Consider the following 15,709-nt stretch of genomic DNA (forward strand, 5'->3'; position numbering starts at 1 on the left):
AAAAAAATTATAAATATTTTGAAGTAAAAATGTATTGGAAATGAATTAGTCAACTGATGATAAGGCCAAGGAAATTGATATCATTTGATTAAAATTTAAATATCTAGTAGAATAAACTATTGTCGGCGTAGAAACTAATTCACGTCAAATAATTTGATAGATAATTTAATAGTATTAATAATTTAATTATTTCAATCAACTTCACTATTCTATTAGTATATATTAATAATTAATACTGTTGTAATTTTTTATTATATATTATATATAATAATATCATGAAACTGTTGGAGATTTACATCCCACCTAATCTTTTGTCTTAACAATATTGATACATTCATAAAGTAGTAGTGAATTAAATTAAATACGTTGATTAATTGGAGATTAGAGTCCCCATTCCACCCACGTCTCTTCTTAATTGGCTACAATTTTTACCTCAAGTAATATTTTTTGTGTTGCTCGTTTAAACATTATATATTCGTTATTGAAACATAATATTAAAAAAAAAATTGATATATTTTTATTTTGAAATTATAAAATTAATTTTTTATTGATAATTCTTTTTGAAACGAAGTAAGAATTATTTTTGTACACGAATTTAAATTAGGCCTGATTTAGATGTAGATTCCAAATTAATTGAATTTCAGATTTATTTTAAGGTTTAAGCTTGGTGACAATGGAGGCCAATGAGAGAGAGAGGCACTGTACACTGTGAAAACCATCGCCAGTTGGAAAGTTACTTTCCATTGACGTCACTCTTCTTGTAAAATACGGGAACATTTTATAGAGATAATCGACAGTAAAGATAAGATCATGCTGAGATTCCGATGGTTCGAAGCCCCTTTTATTCAATCGTTCAAACCCCACAATTCTCCCATTCGTGCTCAAATGGGTTCGTATTCTACGACTTCGTCTTCTGCTCAAAATAGCCCTAAACTTGTTTTCCGTCAGCTCTTTGAGAAGGAATCATCTACCTATACTTACCTTCTTGCTGATGCTTCGCATCCCCAAAAGCCCGCTTTGGTAAATTTATTTACCCCTTTGTATATTTTGTTCATTTGCTTTGATTTTGATTTTGGTGTGTTAGCAATTTGGGGTTATGAGGTTGTAATTAGATAAAGAAATTTCTGTCATGCTTTTATGAGTTTAGGTTTCAACAACTGCAACATATCCAGTGTAATCCCAAACTTGGGTTGGGTTACCCTACTTCAAGAAGGCTGATAGAAAAGGGTTGTTTTTGATAAAGCTTGGCTTAAGTAAAGCGTATCAAAAGTCAAACTGTGTAATGTAAATACATCAGTGAATAATTAATACTAATATTATGAAAAAGTTTGTAGCTTTTTGGTACTTCTCTGAAGTGAAAGGACACTGGGGTATTGTAAATGGAAAATAGGTGATGATGTTCTTATACAAGTACACAGGGAGTGGAGAAACTGAAGTTTTACCTGTAGTCTGTAGTTAAGTTTAAGTTTATTATGATGTCAGGTCATTCAGTTGCTAACTATTGTTGGGGTCACCGGTCCAGATACAGTTTTGAGTTGTTTGATGTACATAACTCGTATTGGTGATAAAGTCCCTTAATTATAAGAAAAAAGGAAAAAGAAATACATGAAGATGGTAACGGAAAGGATAGGACTTAGTTAAAGAACTTATACCAAGGTGAAATCTCTAACTTTAACTTATATCATGTTTCCTGTGGATAACTACTTCTCTACTGCAAAAAGGTAGGGTAAGTATTGCGTACAACCTACCCTCCCCAGACCCCCCCACTTGTGAGATAACAGTTAACACTGGGAATGTTGTTGTTTCCTATGGATAACTAGATCAACAGTTGAAACCTCACGAGTTTATCATTGAGAGGTGTTTTAGCAGAATAAATTTGTTGTGTAGCTTTTCGGTCTGAAGGACATATAGAAAGAAGACGAGCATTATTCTGCTAAAAAGAAAAAAGAATCTCTGTGAAGAAGGCTTTGAACTTCTCAATTGATTAAAGTGGGTGATGCTAGCAGACTAAACAATTTACATTTCCCATCCTTTTCAAATCGATAATTCTTTGAAGATACTCTGTTAATGCAATACCAATGTACTTACTAGCCAAAGCCCACGAAACACTAGTAGAAGAAAGGGGTGTCTAACTAAATGTGCAATTATTAAACCTCAACTCTGGTACATCAGTCGTAGCAACTATATTTTTGGATAGTGTTTTCTGATCAACTAGGAGCATGTGGAATGGAATTTAAATCCAGACAATAAGGGATTGAAAAGTCAAACAAGGAGATAGTGAAGTTAGTGCAGCTTATTTATAGTCTTTGTCAATGTTTTAGGGTGAACATCAGGTAAACTGTAGCACATAATTCATTATGCTGCATCGTGTCTATGATTATATTATTCATCACTAACTGTAAGTTGAAGTTTTAATTCACATTGCATATATATGTCTTGTAAATTGAAGGAACTAATATTGATTTAGTTCAATTATTTTTAAACACCTCTCATTATCTGCTATTGCTTTATGTTAGACACTGTGATTTAAAGTTGACACATGAAAGTAATCCAACTGCAGCTGATTGACCCAGTGGACAAAACAGCGGATCGTGATCTTGCACTTGTTAAGGAGCTGGGTTTGAAGCTTATATATGCTATAAACACACATGTACATGCTGATCATATCACTGGTTCTGGCTTGATCAAGGTTGGGCTTAAACTTCTTAAATTTGGTAACTAATTAGTTTATTTGTAAATGATAATTTGCTTGATACTGCTTTTCCGTTTCTCCTGCTGATTTTATAAAGGTTCACTATAATTTTCAATCTCGCAGACAAAGTTCCCTGGTGTGAAATCAATCATATCAAAAGCAAGCAATGCAAAAGCTGATATTTTTGTTGAACCTGGTGATAAGATCTACTTTGGTGATATTTTTCTGGAGGTATAGACATCTGAAGTTTTTTAACTTTAGATTTTTCCATATAGCTTTAGTGGTAGAAAATTATGTCGAGGCTCTATAGTATTTCCTTTGCAAGGAAAAGTTAGTTCAACGTTAGGAATATCACCTTGTTCTATATGTTTGAACCATGTTCCAAATGTCTGAACATTTATATGTACTACAAAAAACATTTATGGGGTTGTGCCTAACGGTTCTTGAAAATTATGTCAATGATTACGGTTCTATAGTATTTCCTTTGCAAGGAAAAGTTAGTTCAGCGTTAGGAAAATAACCATGTTCTAAATGTCTGAACATTTGTATGTACTACAAAACATTTATGGGGCTGTGCCTAACGGTTCTTAAACAACTTGCAAATTCAGTGTCATTTTACCTTTGCTTATTGTGGTCTATTCATCAATAATCATGGAGAACATGTGATTTTGTTTTGAGATAAGATGAGGTTGTTTGAATGCTCTTCGTTATTTTGGGCATGGCCTAGTTGTTATCACAATTAGAAATAGAATGAGCTTGATTTTTTTTTTCTTGTAATTACTTGGCAGGCCCTTAATTGGGTTAGTCAGTTTTCTTGATAAGCATTAGTTCTTTAAATTCTTGGTTCTGTGACAAGAAGATCTATGTTTAACATCATTAGGGTAACATGGTATTTGAGCATTATGGCAAATTTAATTTGTTTAACTTTCATTTAGTTTCATCTTTGAAATAATTAAGATGCCCAATTTCAATTTTCAACTCGTCGTACAAATTTCTTTGAGAGAAATATTTATGATCTTATTAGTTGAATCCTGTTTGGTCTTCAGTCACTGAAATGTATGGCTTAGTGACATGTCATCTCAATAAAGACTTCAATAACACAATTAAATGATTAATACATTTCCTCAAAACTTTCTCTGAACTGCAGTTTTTTCTAGTTTACCTCGGCTTAGAACCATTCTATAACTGTCATTTTCTACCTCTCTTGACACTTACAACATTGTTTTTTCCCCGTTTCCATGCCAGTCATATTGAACCAAATAGAATTGTATTAGATGAATGAGCCTGAAAAATCAACTAAACTAGGCTGTAGTGCATGATCTTTGAGCCGTTTTCTAATGTAATAGTGCTTCCATTGCAGGTTCGTGCAACTCCTGGTCATACACTTGGATGTGTTACCTATGTCACGGGAGATGGACCCAATCAACCTCAACCAAGGATGGCCTTTACTGGTGATGCCCTTTTGATACGTGGATGTGGAAGGACAGACTTTCAGGTACATCCTCTCTATGCAATATGCCATGCAATTTGCTGACTTATAGTGGATCTTTGACTAAAGGGAGAAGTTTGATAATGCATACACTCATTTATTTCTCTGGTAAACTCTTAAGATTGCTTTTCTAGCTAACATTAGCTAAACAATGTGATTACATAGATAAGACTATTCTTTAAGTAACTGAGGGGATTAAACTAGAAAATGATAGGATAATGTCAAATGTCATTGTTGAAAACATCATATTTGGTCTTGATAATATCCCTACCTGAGATGGTGGGACAAATAAAGCTACAATCCACGCTAGTAGCATCCTTATTTTGGATGCCATCCATACATGATACTGAATCGAGAACAGATTATATCAGGTGACAAATTTTCTCTTTCCAATTGACTATGGTCCACACTCTCTTATCTTCTATCCTTCTTTAAAAATAATTCTCCTTGTACATTCTGAGAGTAAAATTTATTTGACCAAACAATATGAAGTTTTCCAGGGATTGGGTCGTAGGTATTGTGAACAGTATTTAGTCTTGATGCATCAGCTTTTTTTATTTTGCTTCTCGTATTGTTTATCAAGGAATGACTTTATTTGTTTGGGTTTAGGGATGGATATTGGGATATGAAAATTCTGTCTTATAATAACAATACTTCTCTTACTATATGAACAGGGTGGAAGTTCAGACAAATTGTATGATTCAGTTCATTCACAGGCAAGGACATAAAACTGTTACCCATTTTTAACATGAAAGAGAAAAAACAGCATACTATGATGCCGAATGTTCCTTCTATTCTTTCTGATTCATCATCTTTTTGTGAGAACAGATTTTCACATTGCCTAAAGACACATTATTATATCCTGCTCATGACTACAAAGGGTTCACCGTAAGGATACATCCATTAGTTGTTTACTATTAATTTGCATGTCTCAGTTGCTTGTTTACAAGTGTATATGTTTTATTTTTAGGTCAGCTCAGTGGGAGAGGAGATGCTATACAATCCACGCCTATCAAAAGATAAGGTACTTTTCTGGCAAGAAGTTTTTACCTAAGTTTCAAGATTAGGCTAAATTTAGTCTATGTAGTTAAGAAATAGAAACACTTGCTGAATCAACAGCCTACTTTAGTTGAAAACTCTGAAACGAAAAAGTTCCTTGTGTTTGCCGAACAGTAATTGACGAAAGCACATTTTGATAGTGTTATTTTGATTTTTTGCTTATTTGTTGTTCAAATTTAGGCTGTCATATGAAGACCTCTTTCTACAATCATTTCAGTTCTCTTTTTGAAATTAGTTTAAGTACTCATGTTTTTCTGAAACATTCTTTACAGGAAACATTCAAAAACATCATGCAGAGTAAGCCATTCTACCTCTTTGTATTTCTTTTCTTTTGTAATTTTCTCATTACTTGCTGATGATAGCATCTTCTATAACAGATTTGAATTTGTCATATCCAAAAATGATGGACGTCGCAGTTCCAGCTAACATGGTTTGTGGATTACAAGAGACAAAATCAGAAGCTTGCTAAATTCTTCTTTCATGGTCACTACGAATGTAAATGGGAAGCAAGGTATACACGATTTGAAGCGAAAGTTAACAAAATAATGTTTAGCTGGAGAAGTTGAATAAGATATTGTTTCAAGAAGCTATGTAGTTTTAACTGATAAGAATCTTGAATATATGTATGTAACTTGATTTCTGAGATTTCTGAGATGGGAATAATAGAAGTGAAATTTATCAGTTGCTGCATTTTCTGAATTATAGTAGCAATTCAGATCCAAGTTTATGCCCGAGTGTTCTACTGTATAGAACAGTGCAACGAGATTTTGTTCATATAAAAAAGAAGAAAAATTACAACCTTAGCGGATTTGTGCCAGGTAGTCCCACATTTTGGGCAGGCAAAGTTCTTCCTAATGGCGATTCAATATCTAGGGGAACTCGAGCACGAGACCTCAAATTAAAGATGAAGAAGTATTACTCGCTACCGTTGTTGCTTATCATTGACTGCAGCTGCACTAAGTCAAGGAAACTTTGGAGGACAAAAAAACAACAGGTCCTAGTGTTCCCATGTTCTATGCTAAAACTGAAATAATTGTAGAAAGAGAATATAAGTCTTGACAACGAAGTATCAATAATTAGGTGAGAAATAAATAAGGACAAATTGAAATTATATAATTATAAAATGAGTAAAAGATGAGAACAGGAAATTAGAAAATATCCAACTCTTATTTCATTTTTCAGTTATTATAATTCCTTAATTAGTAGTGTTATGGACTTGACAACTGAAAACTATGATCAAAACACCATCTTCTATGATTATTATACTATAGTATGTGACTTACATCCAACTAATACTTCAAAATAGTTCAAAACATAACCTCCCTTATTATCTATGATAAGTTCAAAATTTAAATATAATGAGTTATAAACTTAAATATATTTAATTTAAAAGATATTGTAATTTTGAGATTTTAAAAGTACTTGTTAAACCATGTATGCATGTAAAATATCTTAGGGGCTAACACAATCATTCAGGGTAATGAGAAATTATTTAAAAAAAGTAAAATTTAATTATCGAAATAATTGTTGAAGATTCGAATAATTTAGTAAGAGTGAACTAGTCAAACAAGAAAGTGAAGAAGCAAATATTATATTTATTCTATTCAATTTATTTATCTAATTTTGATTTATGAGGGAGTGGGGATCTTGTGATTTTGAATTTAAAGATAGATAAATAATACGTGCGACAGGGAAGTCATTTGCTTGGCTTTTTGCTTCTTGTGTAACAAAAATTTCAACTATTTTTAGTTGATAACTCCAAATTTCAATTATGAGTGAAGGAGGCAAGGACAGTCATTATCACCACCATGGCCACCACTATGACCACCACCACCACTACTATGGACACCACCATCATCACCAAGAGAAGACCCAACCACCCCCACCATGGCTACCAACAGCACCACCAGAAGTAGCTGAATATGGTACTTTTCAACCACCTCCTCAACCAGTAATTGGTTTTCCTCTGCCAGTTCCTCCACCTGGATCAGTACTTGAACCTTCTGAATACTATGCTCGTGGCTATCATTCTGTTCCAGGTAACCCATTTTGTTCTCATTTAAGAATTCATTATGTATAGCTAGATTGATTAATTTTCTTGAAATGATTCAACTTATTTGATTTTGGGTGAAAAGTTTGCGGCTTTTTGCAATATTTAGTTGAAAATCGGAACTGGATGTGGTCACCTTTCTGATCTAACACCACAGGGGTTACCTGGAACAGACTGATTTATAGGGCATCCAGAAAATGCTAGTCATCATTAGCTCATTGGCTTGCTATCTGATAGTTTTCTCCAGGCTAAGAAATTCGATGACTCATCTTAGGGCTTTTCTTTTTGTTCCCCTTTGTAATGCAATCGGAAAGAGACCAGAACTAAGTGAAAAAAGGTTTCATAAGCAAACATTATTGTGGAAATCAAGGGACAGTGCTGTTTTAGAAAAGATGCAATAGTTTCCGATTCCCCGAGCTTAGGGGTCAATTACGGGGGGTAATGGGCGTTCAACTCATTTTTTGTGTCTCTTGCAATATTAAGTTGTGTTATGGTGAAATGTTGGTGTTCTTTTTGCAATATTAAGTTGTTATGGTGAAAAGTTTGCGTCTTTTTGCAACATTCACTTGAATTAGGTTGAGAAGTTTGTGTCTTACTCTTTTATATCATTCAGTTGAATTATGTTGAGAAGTTTGTGTCTTTTGCAACATTCAGTAGATTTGTGTTGGAAAGTTTTGTGTCTTTTGCAACATCCAGTTGTATTGTGTTGAAAAGTTTGTATCTTGTCAACCACCTCCTCACGGTATTCCTCTGCCAGTTCCTCCACCTGGAGCAGTACTTGAACCTTCTGAATACTATGCTCGTGGCTATCAGTCCGTTCCAGGTAACCCCTTTTGTTCTCATCTCAGAATTCATTCTGGATTGATTAATTTTCTTAAAATGATTCAATTATTTGATTTTGGCTGAAAAGTTTGTGCCTTTTGCAATATTTAGTTGATTTGTATTTAGAAGTTTGTGTCTTTTGCAATATTAAGTTGAGTTATGGTGAGAAGTTTGTGTTTTTTGCAATATTAAGTTGAGTTATGGTAAGAAATTTGTGTTTTTGCAATATTAAGTTAAGTTATGGTAAAAAGTTTGTGTCTTTTGCAATATTCAGTTGAATTATGTTGAAAAGTTTGTGCCTTTTGCATCATTCAGTTGAGTTATGTCGAAAAGTTTGTCTTTTGTATCATTCAGTTAAATTATGTTGAAAAGTTCGTGTCTTTTGCAACACTCAGTAGAATTGTGATGAAAAGTTTAGAGTCTTTGCAACATCCAGTTATATTGTGTTGAAAGTTTGTGTCTTTTACAACATTCAGTTGATTTGTGTTGCACAGTTTTTGTCTTTTTTAACATTCAGTTGAATTATGTCAAGAAGTTTGTGTCTTTTGCAACATTCAGTTGAATTGTTTTGAAAAGTTTGTGTCTTTTGTAACATTCAGAACAATTGTGTCAAAAAGTTTGTGCCTTTTGCAACATTCTTGTTAATTATGTTGCAAAGCTTGTCTCTTTGCAACATTCAGTTGAATTATTGAAAAGTTGCGTCTTATGCAACATCCCATTGAATTGTGTTGAAACTTTTGTCTTTTGTGACATTCATTTGAATATGTCGGTAACTATATAAAACAGTAAGCTGTCTTTCCCAGATTTGGTTGCAAGATAATTGATTTGTTATATGACTTGCATATTTTCAGAATTCTACTGGATAAGATTAGGGACATTCTTTTTATACTGTTTCACGTTTGTGGATTCTTTGCTTACATTTGTTTTCTGTCTTCCATATTTAGTAAATACAATGGTGGATCAAGGGTCTAATCTTGATCGGTTCAAACTTTACATTGTCTCCTTTGTATGCAATGCAACTTATCATTTATGGATGAGATTTTAGTATTTGTTAAAACTTAAGTGATTTTTTCACTTACATAAAATGTTGGTTATGTTGAAGCTGTTTCTACATTATATACGCCTCTGAATAACTATGTGCAATTGCCTCCCGATGTTACTGTTAATTTTGTTATCTTCAGTTAGTAAAAATGTTACTGATGAACTGTGTGCAGTGCAACATGTAAAGAGGTTTAGTTTTCGGGATTGTATTTGATCTGCTTGGATGTTCACTGAGCTCTGTCATTTGGGTCATAAACTGTTATTCGTTTTATAGAACTGTTCGCAGTTTTAAATTTATTGTCATATTTCTTGGTATTTTAGGTTATGTGATTGATGAGAGGAGACCGGTAACAGAGCCCCGCCTTCCTTTCGGTATTGGTCTTGGCTGGTTCTTGTAAGTTCCTTATTTTCCTTTACACGCGTAGACTAATGCCATCACGTCCCAAGTCCATTGACCACATGTTAAGGTTCAACAAAATTCGTTTTTGGTAACACTAGTTTTTAGTCTATGACATGATCTCTTTTCCACTCATTCTGTGATTATTATTTTTTTGGATACAGAACATGTATCATGTTGTGTTTTTCGTCTATTTTCTTTATAGCCTCACTTGTCAACATCGAACTTGAATCCCATCATTCATCAGCAAAACAAACTAAGACAGAGAGGCTGAAGGCGGAAGCAAATTATTTTTTTTTTATGTATATATAAATATTATTGATGATGAAACCCTTGGTGAAAATATTGTCTCCGCCACTAGTACAGTAGTACCCTCTATATATGGCACATTTAGTCCTGCAGTTTGATCTTATGAATGTAAAGGATGTCTTGATACAATGAAGTAATTTGGGGTTTTACTTTTTGAAGGTTCATTATTGGTTTCTTTCTTGCTGGCTTCCCTTGGTATGTTGCTGCATTTATCCCGCTTTGCAACAGATCAATTGATCATCGAGAGAAATCAGGATTCGTTGCATGCACCATTGCTGTAAGTGATCTCTTTCGTTCTTTTTGTGTGATGTTCTCAACTGCATGAGAACGAAAAACTAAGTGTGTTTTCACATTTGATTCGAGATTGACATAAGAATTTTGTTAATGAAATGGCACTCAACTAGTATAGCGCGATAGACATATCATTAATGACCTGTCACGTCTAATATGATGAACTATTTCTAGATGTAACGCGATATACAACTCTTATTGTGTATGTTCTTCGTAGCTTAATGGCTCCGTCAAACTCTGTTGCATGTTGCAGGCTGTTCTCGCTGTAATTGGTAATATCGTATTTGGGTTGACATGGATATTATTAACAGCATAATGGTGATCAACTTCTGTGGAGTATTCGTGTTCTAGCTAGTTTGCTTGATTAATGCACATTTTATCCAGAACATTTCTGTAAAACAAAAGTTACATGTTATAATTAAATAAATAATTATATGTGCTTCCTGTATTAATCAGAAATAATTCAAAACTTTTCTTGTTTTGTCTTTAAGATTTGGTTATGACTTATAAGAGTGACTCCTTTAAACATGGCACAAAAGTTTCTAACTCTCAACGTCCATCTTTACTCTTATCAAAATGGGCTTGACTCGCTAGGTCGATCCAACTCAATTTTTTACTTAAGTAGGATTTGGCCTAATCTTTTTGGCCTATTTTAGGAATGAGACTTTTTAACCTAACTTTATTTGATCTGCTAGCCTCGTAAGCTCAACCAGAGCAAGCCTCTAAGACTAGCATGTGGGCTATGAATATTTAAAATAATAATAATAATAATAATAATAATAAATCAAGTCCTTTGAACTAGCTAGTTTTTTTGTGGGAGGAATGGTAGAATGATCGACATTTTCCCTCTAAATCTTATGTTGACCAAAGTGTGATTCGTAAATGTGTTTTTATAAGCATTCACCAAAGTGTGTGATTCATAAATGTATTGTTGTAAGTATTCACCGAAGTGTATGATTCATAAATGAAAATTTGTACGTATTGATGTCGTGTTCATAGACGTCAACATCGATACTCTTAGATGTTCTTTCTAAGAGAGTAATATTGTACATTTTTTGGTTGAAGGGTCAATCCGTCCCAACCCTTGACCATCTTAGGGCTGGATTGGATTGTTGTTTTATAGGTTCTTTAATTAAAAGAAAAAATACTGAAATACACATTTTATGTTTATCTTATTTTCAATATCCCCTTCTATTTCTAAATACCTCTAAAATTTCTTATTTCTCTTCTAATCTATTTAATGTATCTGAATTACGTATAATGTATTTGAACCAGTATTTGATGTATTTGAGCTACATATTATATATCCGATTTATTTTATAATGTATCCGAACTAGTTTTTAATGTATCCGATTTATGTTATAATGTATCCAAAATATTCTTTAATGTATTCGGAAGATACAAATTTTAAGGGATTAATATATTTTACTCCTTACACTATGAAATTTACGTAAATTATACATTATTAAAAGGGTCAGTCCATCTCAACCCTTTTAACTTTCTACCACGTTAGGATTGGATTGGGTTGAGCTGAATTGGGTCAACCCATTTTGTCAGCTCTAATCTTTACTTGTCCAATACTCCTGAAAGTATGTAGTTGTACAACTTTACTTGTCCAATTTAGTAAAATCAGAGATAATTTATCATTTTGTGTCTATTTTACCTTTGTTACTCTCTCATCCCAATTTATGTGACTAACTTTCTTTTTTAGTAAGTCCCAAAAATTATAACACATTTCTATATCAAATAATAATTTGACTATTAAATGTCTATTTTTACTTTTGATGAAATGATATATAACTTCACAAAATTTAATTTTAATTATTCATTTTGGACGTTTTTTATTTTTTAAACTTTGTATCAAGTCAAACTATCTCACATAAAATAAAATGGAAAGAGTATTAGATACTATCCATTCTCCAACATGAAGGAAAACTAACTAGTTAGTATTAGTACAAATTAATAAGATTTTAGGCCTAGTAGAAGCAAATGTAGGCCTAGTAGAATACAAACTCTTAAGAAACTGAGGCCCTGCTCGAATATAACTCGTAAAATATTATAATATGAAAACTATATTTTATGAAAAAGTTAAATTGGATCAAATTTAAATTAAAGTGCAAATGACCCTTGAGTGCATATATGAAATATCATGATGAATGTCTCACGCAAGGCATTAGGAGTTTTTGGGGAAAATGATTGCAAATATGTTTTTCGCTTTTACAAAGAAGTTTGAACCCAAACCTGTAGTGCGAAAAGTATTTTCACCGTCCTTTTTTTATTATTATATTGTCAATTAGTTTTATTGGGAGGTTCGTAAATATATTTATTTATTTTTTTAATATAAATATAAAAAAAATTAGTGAATTCATTTAAACTTATAGACCCTACCTAGATCTGTCTCTGATCGTAGGAGTAATATTTAATTACTGCATGCATGTTATACAACTTCATTGAATGTGTTAGAAGATACCTAGACAGTGGACATAACTTTTGATTCTTTCTATAGTTCCAATACTAGGATGAATCCTTAAAAAACACATATATCTAGAACCCAAAAAGAAACATCAAAGTGGTGTTCTAAAATCATATAAATAAAGGAATACATATTATCGATCGCCTCACCTTATATTATATCACTCTCATCGATAATTTTTATTTTTCGAGAATCAAATTATGTAAACTCTGGTTAATATTTTTAAATTGCATTTCAATCATCATATTAATTCGATAAGAATTACAATTTATAATACTTTTCATATAGTTTTCTAACATTGTACAATCTAATTTAATTTAAAGATTAATCAATTCGACTCTGGAAAATCGAAAAGTGTTATTGTGGGAGTGCTATTCCACATTGTTTAATGCATGGTCCAGCTAATAACCCCCTAGAATAGCCTATCACATTTGTGTTATTTCAAACCTTTGTTCAACAAAAAGATATAAAACCATAATTTCTAGACTCTAGATATAGATAAAATTTTATTATATTAGGTGTAGAAAAATTATATACGAATTAATGGTCCCCAACCTATAGGTTATAGGCATAACATGATGATAATTAAGTGAAAGCATATTCCAAATAAAATTGTATTAGCTGTAAAATAATAATTGTGATGGTAATAATATATTTTTTTTTTTTAGGAATAGGATGCTAAACGTTAAAATTTAGGTAAAGAATAATATCCTATATCTTTATAAAATGAAAAAAGGAATCCCTTTTTTCTTTGCTTTAATTTCCATTTGTCTTTATATTGTGGTCAAAATTAAAAGAAATCAATGTGTGTAACAATATTCCATTATAATCAAAAGGTGACAAACTTCTACATAGAGATGGAAATAATATATGTTATGTATTCATATATTCTTTAAAATGAAGAAACGACAAGATTAAAGAGATATCTAAATTTGTCTTCCTTTTTTTTAGCGTAATTATAAATTGTTGTTTGGTTTATTTTTTCATGAAGTATTGAAAATGAAAAGAAGTTTATTTAAATTTGGTCAAAATATTTATTTTTGCATTATTACTCCTTCTTGATGTATATATATGAAAGTAAATAATTATTGTTAGGACTTTATTTTAATAAATTAGATCTCAACCATTAATTCAAAATTATGACATGTGTCTTCAATCTAAACTAGAACTTGGGGAAAATGGAGAGAAATCGAATCCTACTTACATATATTGAACTTGTGATTGAAAAAAATGAAAGAATTTAGCGAAGAGCTTTTTTTTTATATATACATTTTGAAGTTTAGTATATTTTTTTCAAGATCAAGGGGTCAAACTAAAATTTTAAAATGTATCGCTTTTAAGTGTAATTCAATCTCTAAAATTAGTTCAAATATGTTAGGGTTGTCAATGTCATATTAAAAATCACCCAACGCAAGATTCTTCACAAACTTCTTAGGTGCGGAGTAGGATATATGATGCGTGAACAAATTAATATAGAGATTCAATATCAAAAATAAAATTTGGAATTAGTTTGGCTCTGATACCATCTCAAGGTACGAACACAACTCAACCTCAAAAGTGAGTGCAAGAAGTTACCGAGATGATATTTAAGATATCATCCATCTGATTCCTTAAGTGTCGATGTGTCGGACTCTTTATACACCTCTCATACTTAAGACTGAACATCTGATACGTGAACAATTAAATATGAGGGTTAAACATCATAAATAAAAATTGAGATAAATTCTAATATAATACCATGTAAAAACATTCATAACATTTAAACGTAATTGAACTTGAAAAATTATCTAAAAAAATAAAGATTACACATATAATATTAAAGAGACAGCTCATCCGTGGAAAAGACATATAAATGTCACAAGAGACCACATGGTGAACCCATATAAAAGAAAGTCAACCTAATAAAAGTGATAAGGGGATCACATTCTTATTGTAAAACTGACCTTTCTATTTTTCAATAGTCCATTTCTCCTCATTGGATGATTTTGTAAGGTGTAACAAGTCACATATTTTGACTTATTTTAAATAGCGCAATAAATTATACATATAATTATCTTTTAAATGATTTGATAGTATATTTAACGATAACATAAATAATGCAGTGTACGCAACGAGATTTAATTCATAACAAGTCAACTTATTAAAATAATTATTAAATCATTTGTAATGCCTCTCAACAACCAGCAGATCTAAACTAATAGAGAAAAAAATTCAAGAATAAATTAATTAAAAGCATGTGGAAGATTTGCAATTTGTAATGTGATGATTAAAAAAAAGAAGCTTAAACTCATCAACTTGAAGTCTTAATTGAAAGACAACCAAACAAATTATAATTAGTATATAGTTGATTGAAAAAACAGGATTAATGAAGAATTATTAAATTTAAGTACAAAAAGATATTTGAAAAAAAGTAACTAAGCTACAAAAATAAAGCAGTGCGATGTAAAACTACTAGTACTACTACTATATACAATATTGTGGATTTGTGGTACTAAGCTCCCACATATTTTACTGTCTCGAAAAGATTGTTATATTTCTATATCATTGAATTGTTTAATCTTATCAGGCTCATTTTTTGCTTAATATAAAATTAAAATACATATTTTTAAACAAAAGTATTTACATGATTTAGTACTACTGATTTAAATGTCGATAGATCGAACAGTTTATTTTAAGATTTTTATTTAAAATAAAATTAATGTCTAATCAAATATCGTTACATAAAATGAGATTGATGAACCATTATTATAATAGTAGAGATGCAAAATGTAATTAGAAGGGTTAAGATTAAGATAGTACTACTAAAGAAGATTAGGATTAATCACTCTTACCTAGTACTTAATAACTACTAATTTTAATTTATAGCTATCTACAATTATATAAATCATTTAATTTTACTAAACATTATAATTAGTGGTCCATAGAGTGAAAGAGATTCCCAGAATCACTACAGTGCAAGCTAGTAATAAAACAAGGCTAGCTAGCTAGCTAGCTAATACCTACACAATTAGGTATTTAAAATATATTCTCTAAGAAAACAAACTCGTCCTTAATATAATTAACATTGAAAAATAAATTTTATAAAT

General features: G+C 31.4%; 2 protein-coding genes across 10 annotated transcripts; both read left to right on the forward strand.

Annotated features, from left to right (window-relative positions):
- Positions 1-380: 380 nt before the first annotated feature.
- Positions 381-5,921, forward strand: LOC101254405 (persulfide dioxygenase ETHE1 homolog, mitochondrial). 8 transcript variants are annotated; one of them, XM_004244265.4, is made up of 9 exons: positions 381-1,020; positions 2,561-2,689; positions 2,816-2,923; positions 4,053-4,187; positions 4,856-4,897; positions 5,010-5,069; positions 5,152-5,205; positions 5,513-5,537; positions 5,618-5,921. In XM_004244265.4, the coding sequence occupies exons 1-9, from the start codon at positions 811-813 to the stop codon at positions 5,707-5,709; spliced, it is 855 nt and encodes a 284-aa protein (XP_004244313.2). In that variant the 5' UTR covers positions 381-810; the 3' UTR covers positions 5,710-5,921. The 8 variants fall into 8 exon arrangements, with proteins under 8 accessions (XP_004244313.2, XP_069143247.1, XP_010324413.2 ...); XM_010326111.4 differs by having other exon boundaries at positions 511-1,020; positions 5,157-5,205; XM_010326109.3 differs by having other exon boundaries at positions 511-1,020; positions 5,162-5,205.
- Positions 5,922-6,658: 737 nt separating this feature from the next.
- Positions 6,659-10,640, forward strand: LOC101253302 (large ribosomal subunit protein eL20z). 2 transcript variants are annotated; one of them, XM_004244261.5, is made up of 5 exons: positions 6,659-7,279; positions 8,048-8,113; positions 9,475-9,547; positions 10,019-10,136; positions 10,404-10,640. In XM_004244261.5, the coding sequence occupies exons 1-5, from the start codon at positions 7,012-7,014 to the stop codon at positions 10,464-10,466; spliced, it is 588 nt and encodes a 195-aa protein (XP_004244309.2). In that variant the 5' UTR covers positions 6,659-7,011; the 3' UTR covers positions 10,467-10,640. The 2 variants fall into 2 exon arrangements, with proteins under 2 accessions (XP_004244309.2, XP_069143250.1); XM_069287149.1 differs by lacking the exon at positions 8,048-8,113 and having other exon boundaries at positions 6,796-7,279.
- The last annotated feature ends 5,069 nt before the right edge of the window (positions 10,641-15,709 follow it).

This window comes from Solanum lycopersicum, chromosome 7 (assembly GCF_036512215.1).
Source record: "Solanum lycopersicum chromosome 7, SLM_r2.1".
Lineage (NCBI taxonomy): Eukaryota > Viridiplantae > Streptophyta > Magnoliopsida > Solanales > Solanaceae > Solanum > Solanum lycopersicum.